At 39.3% G+C, this 16,008-nt stretch overlaps 2 protein-coding genes across 2 annotated transcripts in view; both read left to right on the top strand.

The window, feature by feature from the left end:
* LOC145407276 (glutamate receptor 2-like) overlaps positions 1-16,008 on the top strand; it is a 551,600-nt gene that overhangs the window by 114,300 nt on the left and 421,292 nt on the right. The window lies entirely within an intron of this gene.
* Positions 1-16,008, top strand: part of LOC145406023 (ionotropic receptor 93a-like) — an 85,970-nt gene that overhangs the window by 54,192 nt on the left and 15,770 nt on the right. The window contains exon 3 of the mRNA XM_080277213.1: positions 9,586-9,685. Coding sequence (XP_080133339.1) covers positions 9,586-9,685 — 100 coding nt within the window. The remainder of the gene's footprint in view (positions 1-9,585; positions 9,686-16,008) is intronic.

Below are 16,008 nucleotides of genomic sequence, written 5' to 3'. Positions count from 1 at the left end.
GGCTTGTTTACCAATGACTTGCGTGTGCCGCGGGGTTATTTGGGCTCCGACAGACTCTCAAAAAATATTTGCCAAAAATCAGTTATTAGTCCTAGAATAATAAAATTAAATATGCTTATGGCACATACCTTCAGCTTTCTCCTGGTATGATTGTTGAGCCTTCGTCTGTTACCGTAGGACTTGTGGAGACCTCTGAAGTAGGGTAACGAAGTCTCCACTATACACTTCCCGACAACCAGTAATATGATTACCACAGCCAGATACAAACACTATAAACACTATTCTACAATTTTCAAGTAGTTTGGGATCCACACTCAAAAAAAAAAAACACTGTGAAAGCAATGGAAATTACGAGCGCATCTGATCGTCGCACTGGCACTAGTTCGCTCTTGGTAGTCTGTCATTTATTATTCATAAAACCCCTCACACTTTATATTTCTATTACTATAGAACACTTATATATATCTACAGTCTTTATCCATAAGTTTCCTTCAGTAGTATTAGTTTATTGTCACTGTAGGGATTCAATTTCTTTCAGTAAAATACGTAGCATTCACTTTCTCGTCCTGTATACTGGCATTGAGAGTGAATGTCACTTTCATCTTCACTCTCATAACTCATAGCATTCAGACATGCTAGAGTGAAACTTTCACTTTCATTACTCCTAGGGTATATACTCGTATTCTTATAATACTACTCATTTACATTTCTATTTACGTTCTCTATTTTATTTACGTTATTTACATTTCTATTTTATTTACACTGTGTTGTGCACTGTCACTTGAAATAACTTATAAAACTATTTTCCATTGTTCACGTATACTTACATTCATTACTTTCACTTGCTGTTTACACATTATTTACACATTATTTACAATTCCACTTGCACTGTTTTACTGAATAGAAAGATCGTAGTCGCTCTTTTATCAATTGTCAGCCCTTTACCTCTTTCCACACGAGGTTTAGTAGGGGGTAAAGGTCACAGGGCCATTTGCATGGGGGTGAAAAAAGGCCTTGAAGTCAGCAAGAAGAAACATACGTACTCTCACTTCGGAAGATGAGAGTGAACTGATAACGGAGGACCAGCGTGGAGGCCTGCTTTAGGGGTTATTCAGATTTACCAATATTACTTCTTGAAACAGCTAAGTCTAGCACTGATATGATTGGCAGGAAATCTAGACAATACATTATAAATTTGGTAGTTCCAGGTGAATGTAAATATCACTTAGGCTTCTCCCTTCCCTCCTTACATGTATATTTATTACGAAAATAGATTAGAGGCCTACTTAGGAGATATATAATCAGAGCTACCAATGTTAATCTTGAAACAGCTTTGTCTAGCACTGATATGATTGGCAGGAAATCTAGACAATACATTGTAAATTAGGTAGTTCCAGGTGAATGTAAATATCACTTAGGCTTCTCCCTTCCCTCCTTACATGTATATTTATTACGAAAATAGATTATACGGCATATTTCAAGGGGAAAAAAACAGCGAAAATTAGCGAACGAGTGCACGTGAGGTGTTGTCAGGTGATAATTAGCCAATTCCAGGTGTATGGCAAAATCACTTACCTTATTTCTTTCTTGTATATATTATTTGGTATAAGAATAGGACATAGGGCTTATTTCAATGGATGAAATCAGTGAAAAATTCCAGGGAAGATTTACTTAGCGTAGCACGGCCGGGCAGGCGAGAGGATAGGGTAATGGAGGGGGGGTAGGGAGGGGAGTCAAGAACGGGGAGAAATGGCTAAATTGTCAACAATGGATGGGAGTACAGATAAGATTAGGAGTGCTGACTAGTGTTGGACATTGGCAGTACTGATAGATGATGCAAGCCCCCACTTGGAAGCCTGGGTGAATTCAAAATAACAGAATCACAAAAGCGATGCCCCGCGGTATGATCCCTTGCTCCCAAGCGTCACGAAAGTGACGCCCCGCGGTTAAGGGGTTAAAGAGTGGTGTCGGGCCTGTGATGTATGCTGTACCAAGTAGGGACAGAAGAAACGTGGTTGCTTCTCTCTCCAACTGTACTGTGGGTGCACCGATGGAAAGAGTCATGACGGACATTGCTAGACCTCTGCAACTCACTGAATGAGGAAACCGGTATATAAGTGTCGCTATGGACTATTTCACAGAGTGGCCAGAAGCCTATGCCATCCCCGATCAAGAGGCTGCAACTGTTGTTCGGGTGTTGACTAGTTTTTCTTTCATTTTGGGATTCATAAGAGTACAGTACATTCAGACCAGGGTAGAAACTTTGAGTCTGCTCTGTTCCATGAGTGCTGCAACTTAAGTAAGGATCAAGAAGACCAGGACGACTGCATTAAGACCACACTCAAACGGGATGGTGGAGAAATTCAACTGGACCTTGGGACAAGAACTGGCCAAGTACTGTGTAGAGGGACAAACGGAATGGGACCAGAAATTACCTCTGCTGCTGATGGGAAATCGGTCTGCATCCCATGAATCTACCGGCTGCACCCCTGTAAAACTGATGCTGGACCACAAGTTATTCTTACCCGTTCACTTGTTAATGGGAAGACCACCTGATAGGGAGCTGCCTACAGACACTTCCAGCAATGTGAAGCATCTTCAGGAAAGGCTGGCTGAGGTACATCATCAAGTGTGAGAATCTCTAAAGTTTTCTGGAGAAGTGATGAAGCTCAAGTATGATGTCAAGGCAAGGGAGGTGAGCTTCAAGGATGGCGACAAAGTTTGGTTATATAATCTTCAGTGAAAGAAGAGACAGTCACCCAAGCTGCAGAGGCTGTGGAAGGGCCTTAAACTATGTTAGACCACCTGTCAGACATAACGTACGAAATTTCGGAAGGCAGGAAGTCTCGCCCAAAGGTGGTACACGTGAATCGTCTGTGGTAGAACCATTGGCCAGGACAGTACAGTTGTGACATCTCCAGGGAATCGTCCTCACCTGCAGCCGAGGATGTTGAGGAGGACCAAAGAACTGAAGTACAAGGGGATGATGACAGTATCCCGAGGAAAGAAGAAAATTAGGAAAAGGACCAAGACATTCCAGGAGGAGTGGTCTATGTGGAAGAGCAGGGATGTCGTCGGAAGAGGCATAGGGGAAGACCTGAGAAGTTGAAGGATTATTTTGTGTATAATTAGAGTTTCATTAGGATTAATGATTATGTCTGTAAGTACTGCGTAGTTTTGTTGAGACGACAAAGGACTGAGGAGGGGGTAGTGTTGAGAAACGGGATTTGCCAGTTGGGTGGTGCTGGGGTCTTCCCGACGATTCCTGAATTATTTTGCTACATGTTAAGAGTTGCCAGTTAGCCTGCTGTTGAGCGCGGAGCTATTTTGTGAGGTGTACATTAATTTTTGTGCTCTATTTCTCTATAATGTTTTATTTACGTGATTGCTTATTAGATTATGTAATTTTGTCCCATCTGGTATGCTAAATAATTTAGAGTGCTACGTAATGTAAGAAAACTTTGGATATTTTGGATGTCTCTAAGTTGGCAACTGTTGCTTTCCTGAGAACCTAGTAGATGATTATAGTATATATGGAGCTAATATAATGATGGGGAAGAGACTAAAGCAGTTTCAGTCTATGAGTGTAGTTCAGTGTCAGCGGAGTGTCAGTGCAGTGAGTGAAGATTTTATCTCTCCGTAATCGTCAAAACAGTGTAGTTGGCAAGCATTAAGTGTAATTGCAGTTAGAGAAAACTGTATAGCTCCGGTACTTGTGAAAATGTAAAGTGAAGTTGGCATACTGTACATTATAAGGTAAGTGTAATTATTTGGAAAATAAAGACAGTGAATTTAAGAAGCCAGTGTTTATTTACAATGCTTGAGCTGGTCTTGTATGCTGTACACCGAAAGGCTGACCATAACAGAACAACTTACTGGCCAACGTCGTTCCTATACTGAACTACTGTCGTTGGAGCATGTGGCAGCGTGGCATGGAGAATATATATATATATATATATATATATATATATATATATATATATACAGTATATATATATATATATATATATATATATATAGCGAGATGAGGAGAATGGTTGCTGAACAGGAAGCGGTAGACAGAGACATTAATGAACAGCACAGAGCCCTCAAGAACAATCTCTTGAGAGTTACTGATGTAATATGCGGTTGGACAAGAGGCCCACCAACACATAAAGGAACCTGGTGGTGGGATGAGATTGTAGAAGCTGCAGTTAAGGAGAAAAGGCTATTCCGGGAATGGGAGAATGGTGGTAACAAGGAGGAATACTTGGCTGCCAAGGTAGGGCGAGAAGAGAGGTATACAGGGCGAAGTCTGAGTCACAGAGACTTTTACTTGATAACCTATATCATGGGGAAAGGAAAAATACGATATTTAAGGTGGTAAATTAGATGAGGAGGGAGAATCGGGCTATTATACGTGAGCAGTGTGTGAATAATGATGAAGGAAGGGTAGTGGTGAACAGTGGTGATATTAGATACATGGAGAGAGCATTATAGCCGGTTTTTGAATGAGGAGTTCGACTGGGATAGAGATCCAGTGCTTGGCCCTTGTTTGACGCTGCTATTGTGAGTGAGGCAATAGGCAGGATGCAGGTGGGGAAGGCAGCAGGTGTGTCTGGGTTAACTGCCGAAATGTTGAAAGTCTCAGGAGATATAGGGGTGAGGTTAGTCACTGACCTGAAAAATATGATTATATATCAGCGTGTTGTTCCAGATGATTGGTTGAAGAGTGTAATTGTAAATGTGTATAAAGGGAGGGGTGATGCCCTGGAAAGAGGAAATTATAGTGGTATAAAGCTTTCCGATCAGATAATGAAGGTAATGGAGAGAGTTCTAGAAGGTATGATTAGAGAAAGAGTGAATGTTGATGAGATGCAGTTTGCGTTTATGCCAGGCAGGGGGACCACTGATGCCATATTCATTGTTCAACAGCTTCAGGAAGAAAAAAGATCGGTATTATGTTTTTGTTGATTTGGAAAAGGCCTTTGACCGAGTCCCTAGAGAGGTGGTGAAGCGGGCAATGAGAAAGCTTGGCTTGGAGGAGTGGCTGGTTAGGGTGGTTATGGCTATGTATGTGGGTGCTCGCACCCAGGTAAGGGTGAATGGAGATTTGAATGATGAGTTTTCCGTGAATGTTGGTGTGCATCAGGGGTCAGTTTTGAGTCCCATGTTCTTTATCATGGTTCTTGAAGCCCTTTCGCGTGACTTCAGAAACAGACTTCCGTGGGAGATGTTGTATGCTGATGATTTGTTGATTGCAGAGAACGAGAGGGAGGCGGAAGAAAGATTTAGGAAGTGGAGAGATGGTATGGGACACAAGGGTATAAGGGTAAATGCAGATAAAACAAGTGATGATATCTAGGGTTGGTGGTGGTACTGTCAAAGACGAGGGAGTGTGGCCATGTGCAGTTTGCCACAAGGGCGTGGGAAGTAATTCCATTATGTGGAGTGTTCGTGATAAATGGGTGCACAAGAGATGTAGTGGTATCAGAGGTAGACTGAGAGATAATGCTGATTTTATGTGCATGGCGTGTCGGGGAAAGCAGGTGGAGATTGTCAGGCGGAAAAGGATTGAACTTGCTGGTGAGTCTCTTGAGTGTGTGGAAGAGTTTTGTTGTTTGGGAGACATGTGTGCTGGAGGTGGGGCTGGAGCTAGCTCTATGGCTAGGGTGAGAAGTGGTTGGAAGAAGTTCGGGGAGCTGTTGCCTCTGACACTGAGAGGACTCTCCCTACGTTCTAAGGGGTCTTTGTATGCAGCATGTGTTAGGAGTGCAATGCTGTATGGTAATGAGACCTGGGCAGTAAAGGAGGAGCATATTCGCAGGCTCAGACGTAGAGAAATGACAATGATTAGGTGGATGTGCAGTGCGTCCCTGCGTGCAAGGTCTGGGGAGCTGGGTTTACGATGGAAGAGTTGAGAGGTAGGATGGGACTGGAGTGTATTGGTGTTGTGATGAGGAATGGTAGATTGAGATGGTTTGGGCATGTAGTAAGGATGGGGGATGATAATTGGGTGCAGAAGGTTAGAGGTGTTAACATTGGGGGTGGAGTTATGAGGGGTAGACCGAGAAAGACATGGGACGAGGTCATTAAGTGTGATCTCAGGGTTAAGGGACTGAACAGGGAGGCTGCAATAGATCGTGCAGCATTGAGAGCCGCCATTAGGTGACCAAGGCCGAAACATGCATGTATGTTGGAGCCTTCAAAAAACAAAAACGAAAACAATGTAGATAGATATATATATATAGATAGATGTGTGTGTGTGTGTGTGTGTGTGTGTGTGTGTAGTCTTATCTTCCTAATTGTTCTTACCTAATTGTATCTTTACATGAATGAGTGCAGTTCGTACTCTCCCGTGTTTTAAACCATTTTTAACATACATAACCTTAAATTTATGAATAATTTTGGCACACAACATTTCATTCGGTAGTGCATTCCACTGATCCATTGCCCTATCTGGGATACTAAATTTCCTTACATCTTTTTCGCCCCTCTTTTATGTCGTTTTTGGAAGTGTCCATTTGCTGATGTTTCCCCATAGGTTAAATATATATTAATTTATGTCTGTTTTCTCTTTACCTGAGATGCATTTATATAGCATAATCACATCTCCTCTTTTCCGTCTCTCCTGTAGTGTTGGTAGATGCAGTTTTTCTAGTCTTTCTTCGTAGCTTAGAGTCATCAAGCTTGGTACCCATCTTGTAGCTGCGCTTTGTACTTCTTCAATCATATCTATGTGTTTTTTGCAATGCAGATTCCAGACTACTGATACATACTCCAGGGTTGGTCTGATGAATGATGTTATCTTTCTCAGCATGTCTTCCTTTATGTATGTGAATGCTATTCTCATATTAGAAATATTAGAAAGCAGTGTATTCATGTTATATACCTTCTCACTTATGTGGTCAGCCGGAGATACAATAGTTTGTTATTGATAATCACTCCCAGGTCCTTCGTCCTTTCTGAAATGTGTAGGGTTGAACTTCCTAACTTATAACCCCAATCTGGTATTTTTTCACTTTTGCCAAACTTAATTACATGACGCTTGCCCATATTAAATTCCATTTGCCATCTATTTCTCCATCCACGAAGCTTATTTAACCCGCGGCATCCCGTCGACGTTCTTTAACGTCCACACGTTTTGTCACTGCCAATCCCGTCGACGTACATAAACGTGCAAAAATTACATGGTCCCTAATTTGCACAATTTTCAATTTTCGCAAGTCATTTTTGGTATGTATACACGTGACACCTTCCTCAACAAGATGCCAGGCAGGGACAATGCCTTACCCAGCATGACCTCCTGCCCCCCCCTGCATGCCATTGTCTCAGTAATTCACCTGTTATCAGTGACCTGGCCAGTATAGCCATGTCATGCCACGGTACGAAATTCAGGGCCAGAGTGATTCCCCAATCAATGACAATGTGGAGGACAAACTTTACATAGCATTAGAGAAAGAAACAGTTAGAAATGATGATCAGGTAATGTGGCCAAAAAAGGTCAGGTATTAGTGAGTGAAACAATGCTTATTAAGCCTATATTATTGCTTGAAAACCTATATACTCTTGTACTACATATAAATTCGTACCAAGTAAATAAATAAATACCGTTTATGAGTGGTGTGAAATAGTTATCCTCCCATAGAACTCGTTTCCTTTGGTGCCAGCCTGATAGAAAACCCAGTAAGGTAAGGAGGTACTCCTACCTGTAATGAGTATTTTAAACCTCAGGTGAGCGATTTCTCTATGAATTTTCGATGTTTCTCACCAAAAGCGAAGGTTTGAGCCAAAAAAAAAAATTTCCTAAAATGGTCGGGATTGGGGGAAGTCAGCGGTGGAAAAGTGGTTGGGATGGGGCGGGTTAATTCTTCCTGTAACTGCCTGCAAGAATCTGTTTTAGTAATTTTCCTTTGTATTTTTGTATCATCAGGAAAAATATTTAGATAGCTTCCATTTCCAGTGTTACTGGGTGTGTCATTTGTATATGCTTAAAGCATAAATGGTGCCAGGAATGAGCCCTGTGGAACTCCGCTAGTCACTTCCCTCCAGGATGAGTAATTTGCCCTTAGTACTGTTCTCATTTTTATTTTTTCTGAGAAAATTCTGCATCCAACAGTACAGGTTGCTTGGACTCCTCCTTGATGGTATATTTTCCACAAAAGTCTTTGGTGAGGTACTCTGTCAAATGCTTTCTTGAAATCTAAATAGATACTCTCCACTCATCCTTCTCTTACTAATGTTTCTGTACCTCTGTCATAGTAGCTTGATAGATTAGCAACACATGATTTTCCCCTTCTAAAACCGAACTGCCTTTCTGTTACCATATTGTGTTTTTCTAGATTGTATACCCAAACTTTTCTCATCAGCTTTTCTAAAACTGTATCTAAAACTCTGGTCAGTGATACTGGTCACTAGTTAAGTGGATTCTGTCTATTCCCTTGCTTGAATAGGGGAATAATGTTTGCTTTCTTCCAAATATCAGGTAGTCTACTTTGACTTAAGGATTCCTTGAATATTAATTATAATGGTCTACTTAACTCTTCTGCACATTCATGTAGCACCCAACCTGAAATTTCGTGTGGACCATATGCTTTTCCTTTGTCTAATTTACTTAACTCTTCCGGTACTTCTTTCTCTGATATTTGTATATCTGGTAATATGTGTGGGCATGCATGTTCCATTATCATCTCTTTGAAAATAATTTTCTTTTGTAAAAACTGGAATTTTTTTTTTTTATGTTTCATAAATATCTTTCTCTTGTGTATAAATGATCTCCTCGTCCGTAATGGACTGTATATTATCTTTAACTCTGGTTTTGCTTAGGATGTAGCTGTAAAATAGCTTAGGTTGATCACGACTTTTATTTATAATGTGTTCCTCAAACTGTCTTTGGGCGTCCCTCCTTATCCTTGTATAATAATTTATTGTCTGTGTATAGTTGTTATATGCCCTCTCACAATTGTGTCTGCTGTACAGCAAGTCTCTTTTTTCTTTTGATTATTTTCCTATATATTAAACCATTTCCTTATTTTAATATATGTTTCTTTGTGCTGAGGGATGTTATTTTGGACTTCTATTTCATAAAACTCACAGAATTGTCTATATATAACATTTGAATATTGTCCTCTAAGCTCCTTTTCCCAATTTATTTTTAAGAAGTACTTCTTCAGGTCATGGTAGTTTCCCTTTTTGTAGTTTAGACTCCTTTTGTAACTGTGTGTGTGTGTGTGTGTGTGTGTCACAAAAACCAGGTGAAGGATATCGACACATTCTGAAGCTATCCACTTATATTTCAACCTCATCTACACATTCCCAAAAGATATTCACCAAATTCCAAAAAGTACACAATTTACCTAGCCTTACGGAAGGGAATAAGTCCCACAGAAATATGTTTCATACAATGAAGCTGCCACCACATGAAAATATTTAAGTTGAGAAGACCCTCTGTTAATAAAGAAGTAAATAAAGGCGATATCTAACCCGTCCAAAACGTTTCCACGAAGCTAAATTAATTTCACCTCGAGTTAGCAACAATAAAATTAAAAATAAAGCCCTCTGCCTAAAGGCAGTACCATTAACAACGATTTTTTTTTTTTTATTCAGGAAGATGTGACTTCTATCTGGCCCGGAGTTCCTACTTCGTGTACCAAATGGCCATCATGGCTAATAAAAACAGTCCTCTCATCCCGGCCGTCAATCAAGTGTATGTACCCAGATTTTTGTCAATCTCTAAGTCCTCGGTATCTGTTTATATCTTTGTCTGTCGATCCATTTAATTATCCATCTATCTCTTTTACCTATCTATCTGTCTTATAGCTTTTAACTTCATCAGCTCATTGGCGAACATTTTATCAACCATCCGACACAGGATAGTATCATTCTCGGCTAAGCGCCAGACTCCGTTGTGCTGGATTCAGGCTGTGTGTGTGTGTGTGTGTGTGTGTACTTTAACTTCTTGGCTATTTGATGGAATTGAATGAACCTTCCCAGGTGGGTTCGGTTGGTTACGAGGAAGGTATTCCGCTATACACATTATTGCAACCATGATTATTAAGGGGTCAGGCCCCCCTCACAAATTAAAAATCCTTAGAAGCAGTGAAAAGATGGCAGATACTTATGGCTTTTACATAATAATACATGATGTACAGTACAGTGAACATTACCCATAATTTCATATTTGGGAGCGTGACCCCTAATGATTCTTTGGGTTCAAGATCAGTCCCAAAAGTAAAAAAAAAAAAAAATCGGATGCAGGGGAAAGTGAGGTACTGGATTTCAACGAAGCTTCTTATGTCAGTTCTGGTTCTTTTACGAATATATAAAGTTCTCCACCATAATTTTTACGAGGGGTCTTCCCCCATCATCATTTTTTTTTTTTTCAAGAAGTTCGTAAGAACATAAAAAGAGAGGATAACAGCAGTAGGCTGGTTGGCCCATGATGGCAGTTCCTAGAAGAGTAACTGAACTAGCAGAATGAGATAAGGATAGCAAAGAAGAAGACTCTCCCCCGCCCTCAAACCCTCCAGCCGAAGCCGTCAGGAAAAAGTCAGAAAGGACACCATGCAGTATAGAAAAACTGGCGTGGACATTTTATAGGAAAGTATTATAGGAGAAAAAGGCTATCATAGTGTCACCTGAAAAGGAAAAATAGTGAATTAGTACTGGTTATGAGAATTATTTTATTTTATATCCATCCCTTATTTGTCATAAACTTATCTAGGCTACACTTGAAACTCTCAATGGAAGGGGCAGCAACTGCATTACATGGTAGCTTATTCCATTCGTCTACTACTCTATTACCAACCCAGGTTTTACCTATTTCCCTACTGAAATGTAATTTGTCTAGTTTAAAACCATTACTTCTAGTTCTATCCTGTATGCCCACTTTAAGTGCCTTGTTAATATTTCCCCTACTTATTCCTTTCATCCACTTAAACACCTCAGTTAACCCCTTAACCGCGGGGCGTCACTTTCGTGACGCTTGGGAGGAAGGGATCATACTGCGGGGCATCGCTTTTGTGATTCTGTGTTTTTTTAATTCACCCGGGCTTCCAAGTGGGGGCCTGTAACATCTATCAGTACTGCCAATGTCCAACACTAGTCAGCACTCCTAATCTCATCTGTACTCCCATCCATTGTTGACAATTTAGCCATTTCTCCCCGTTCTTGACTCCCCTCTCTACCCCCCCTCCATTACCCTATTCTCTCGCCTGCCCGGCCGTGCTACGCTAAGTAAATCTTCCCTGGAATTTTTCACTGATTTCATCCATTGAAATAAGCCCTATGTCCTATTCTTATACCAAATAATATATACAAGAAAGAAATAAGGTAAGTGAGAGTGCCATACACCTGGATTTGGCTAATTATCACCTGACAACACCTCACGTGCACTCGTTCGCTAATTTTCGCTGTTTTTTTCCCCTTGAAATATGCAGTATAATCTATTTTCGTAATAAATATACATGTAAGGAGGGAAGGGAGAAGCCTAAGTGATATTTACATTCACCTGGAACTACCTAATTTACAATGTATTGTCTAGATTTCCTGCCAATCATATCAGTGCTAGACAAAGCTGTTTCAAGATTAACATTGGTAGCTCTGATTATATATCTCCTAAGTAGGCCTCTAATCTATTTTCGTAATAAATATACATGTAAGGAGGGAAGGGAGAAGCCTACGTGATATTTACATTCACCTGGAACTACCAAATTTATAATGTATTGTCTAGATTTCCTGCCAATCATATCAGTGCTAGACTTAGCTGTTTCAAGAAGTAATATTGGTAACTCTGAATAACCCCTAAAGCAGGCCTCCATGCTGGCCCTCCGTTATCAGTTCACTCTCATCTTCCGAAGCGAGGGCACCTATGTTTCTTCTTGCTGACTTCAATGCCTTTTTTCACCCCCATGCAAATGGCCCTGTGACCTTTACCCCCTACTAAACCTCGTGTGGAAAGAGGTAAAAGGCTGACAATTGATAAAAGAGTGACTACAATCTTTCTATTGAGTAAAACAGTGCAAGTGGAATTGTAAATAATGTGTAAATAATGTGTAAACAGCAAGTGAAAGTAATGAATGTAAATATATGTGAACAATGGAAAATAGTTTTATAAGTTATTTCAAGTGACAGTGCACAACACAGTGTAAATAAAATAGAAATGTAAATAACGTAAATAATATAGAGAACGTAAATAGAAATGTAAATGAGTAGTATTATAAGAATACGAGTATATACCCTAGGAGTAATGAAAGTGAAAGTTTCACTCTAGCATGTCTGAATGCTATGAGTTATGAGAGTGAAGATGAAAGTGAATTCACTCTCAATGCCAGTATACAGGACGAGAAAGTGAATGCTACGTATTTTACTGAAAGAAATTGAATCCCTACAGTGACAATAAACTAATACTACTGAAGGAAACTTATGGATAAAGACTGTAGATATATATAAGTGTATATAGTAGACAGAGTACCAAGAGCGAACTAGTGACAGTGCGATGATCAGACGCGCTCGTAATTTCCATTGCTTTCACAGTGTTTTTTTTTTTTTTAGTATGGATCCCAAACTACTTGAAAATTGTAGAATAGTGTTTATAGTGTTTGTATCTGGCTGTGGTAATCATATTATGGGTTGTCGGGAAGTGTAAAGTGGAGACTTCGTTACCCTTCTTCAGAGGTCTCCACAAGTCCTACGGTAACCGACGAAGGCTCAACAATCATTCCAGGAGAAAGCTGAAGGTATGTGCCATAAGCATATGTAATTTTATTATTCTAGGACTAATAATTGATTTTTGGCAAGCATTTTTTGAGAGTCTGTCGGAGCCCAAATAACCCCACGGCACACGCAAGTCATTGGTAAACAAGCCTGCGGTGTAGGGGTTAAGTCTCCCCTTACTCTACGCCTTGCTAAAGAGTGCAGATTTAGTCGTTTTAGGCTGTCTTCATATGAAAGGTTCCGAACATGATTCATATTTTTTTCATTCTTCTCTGTACCATTTCTAAGGAATTCATATCCTTTCCATAGGACGGACACCGAAATTGCACAGCGTAATTTAAATGTGGCCGTACTAAAGCAAGATAAAATTGTATTATTACTTTAGATGTCCTATTGCTCACGCTTCGCGAAAAAAAATCTTAGAACCCTATTTGATATATTTTTCGCAATAATACACTGTTGCCATGGTTCAAGGTCATTAATAGCCATTCGTAGATCTCTCTCGCATTCCGATTTGCTGATTTCTTTGTTATCTAGGTAATATTTAGTATCTCCGATGGTCTTGCCTACGTTAAGTACTTTACATTTTTCAACGTTAAATTCCATTTGCCAATTTTTAGACCATTTGGATAATATATCGACGTCTTTTTGTAAGTTAAGGCAATCGTCAGTCTAGTTAATGATGTGCCCTATTTTTGTGTCATCGGCAAATTTTGTAATACTGCTGGTGATTCCTAAGTCATATATATATATATATATATATATATATATATATATATATATATATATATATATATATATACACCACTAGTTATTAATCACCAATCCGACTTAGTTCTGTTTAATAATCTCTTCTTTCATCCCTTCAGACAGGATTCTATTCATTTTAAGATATCGCCATCTATACCGTGTGATTGAACCTTTCTAACTTTTCGTGTGGGACCCTATCGAAAACTTTATCAAAGCCCAGGTAAATAATATCGCAAGCTTTATCGCTTTTTAGTGCCTCATAGACCTCCGAGAAGAATGACAAGAAGTTTTTGAGGCAGGATCATCCTTGCTTGAATCCGTGCTGACTTTCATTTATAAATCTTTGTAAGTGTTCCGTGTTATTATTATATATATATTTTTTTGCCAAAACTGGCTTTACCATTATTCCTATTATTGACATTAGGCTTATCGGACAGTAATTCGACACAGACGCTTTATCACCCTATTTAAAAATTGCCTTTATGATTGCGTTCTTCGTTTGGAACTTCTGAAATTAGAGAATCATTAACTAACGTTAAAAGTGACTGGCATACCTCTTCTTTGTTTTCTTTTATATTTTTGGCATATATATCGTCCGGCCCTGGCGACTTTTCAGGTTTTAACTTAATAATTTCTTTCAATACGTCCTAGTTGATATTGGCTATTTTCCTAAGAATGTTGTCCGCATTATCATCGTAAGTATTTGCTGGTTCAAGGACCAGGTCTACTGTACTTTACCCATGGTAAATACTTATACGAAATAATTATTAAGGATCGAGCACGTCTTTAGCTTCACCAGTAATGTTACCTGATTCTGTTTTGAGAGATTCTATGCTATCTTTATTTTTCGTATGGTACATTTGGTAAAAACCCTTGGGGTTTTCGGGGCACTAGCAACCTTAATTTCATAACTTTGCTTGCTTTCCGTATGTCCCTCTTTACATCCCTATTCAAAATCGCGTATCGGTTACGTAAGTGTTTCTCTCCACATACTGTTTTTGTATTTATTTCTTTCCTTTGACCTATGAGAGATTTTAATCTGTTGTTTAACCATCTTCGTACTGAATTATTCACTCTAAAAGGTTTTGAAGTGATATATCTGTTTTGGCCTCTGTGAAATACTGTATATTTATAAACTCATCATATTTCTCACTTGCCGAATGGTTACTTGGTACCAGACCTGAGTTTATCTCCGTCACATAAACTACACTCCCACCTATATCCTGTCCCTCATCTATGACCTGATCTTCCCCAGAGACCTGGCGCACATTCCCACCTGTTTCCTGCCCCTCATCTATGATCTGGGGTTCTCCACTGACCTGGCTCTTCCTAAAGAAAGTAGTCTCCCCATGGAATACTATTCAATAATAAGCTCTTAATCCATCAAAATCTCCTAGACGAAACTTAGGAACGGTTGGCCAGTTTTCAGCAGAACAGACATTCCAAATAAATTTTAACTTAATTTCTTTGTGATCGCTATTACCAGGTCGTCCACAAACTTCTATACCACTAAAGACGTTTTCTTTATTAGATAAAACCAAATATAGTATACAGTATTATCACCTTTGCTGGCCTCCCTGATATACTGATAAATGAAATTATCCTGTACTACCTATAGATATTTCTCTGACTCTGCATCCCCTGTCCGATTTCGCCAATCTATCCTTGGCAGGTTAAGATCCCGTACCATTATTACTAAGTTGGACTGTTATGCTTTCCTAATTTCCTCCAAGAGGTATTTACTATCTGTGCCACTTAATTTTGGAGATATGTAAATAGCTCCTATACTAATTTCTCACTGTTGTTACTAATTTCAACCCAGACGCTTTCCATGTCCCTATTTTCTTTAATGCGACTTTTTTGTAACATTTTAATGAATCCTTTACATAAATAGCTACCCCATCCCCCTTTCTTCCCAGACGGTTTGACACAAAAATATTACAGCCCTTTATCTGATATGCTGCTAAAAATGTTCAAGTGTCGGTATTCATCCATTTCTCTAATAATGTCAATGTCTATTTTCTGTGTACTGTACAAAATAAAGCCCTTAGTTCATCCATTTTATTTTAGAAACTCATGCCGTTTGTATAGTACACTTTCAGATTATTACGAGTAGTTATTCTTCTACTTTGGTATTTCCTTTCTTTTTTTTTGTGTGTGTGTTAATAACTGGGAAACTCTTTACTAAAAAAAAAAAAAATTGTACGTCACATATCACTTCTCTGTCATCATTTGTAACGTCTTTTATCATCACCTCATTTTGAGGTGCCTGAGTGGATGTATCTCCTCTAATGGTTAAACTGTTTTTTCTTATTTTTCCAAGTCACGATGCATCTAACCAAACCTGATGATAATGATTTCAGAGTGGAGTAGTTACAAATTCCTGTAGTTCTAACTTTCAACCACAAGAAAACTAACTTCCTGTCAATCATTCTAGCTAAAATAGTAACTCCCTGCCCACTAAGACGAGTCCCATCCCAACTACACATGGCACCCCACCCGTAAAACCAGTTCCAGCTGTCCATGAAAGGTATTGCATTATCGTTTGTCTCCCACACTGATGAA

The sequence above is a fragment of the Coenobita brevimanus genome, chromosome 8 (assembly GCF_032717465.1).
Source record: "Coenobita brevimanus isolate Jiangsu-jjx chromosome 8, ASM3271746v2, whole genome shotgun sequence".
NCBI classification, from domain to species: domain Eukaryota; kingdom Metazoa; phylum Arthropoda; class Malacostraca; order Decapoda; family Coenobitidae; genus Coenobita; species Coenobita brevimanus.
Note: the sequence above shows the minus strand (reverse complement) of the source record. Positions and strands in the feature narration are given on the sequence as shown.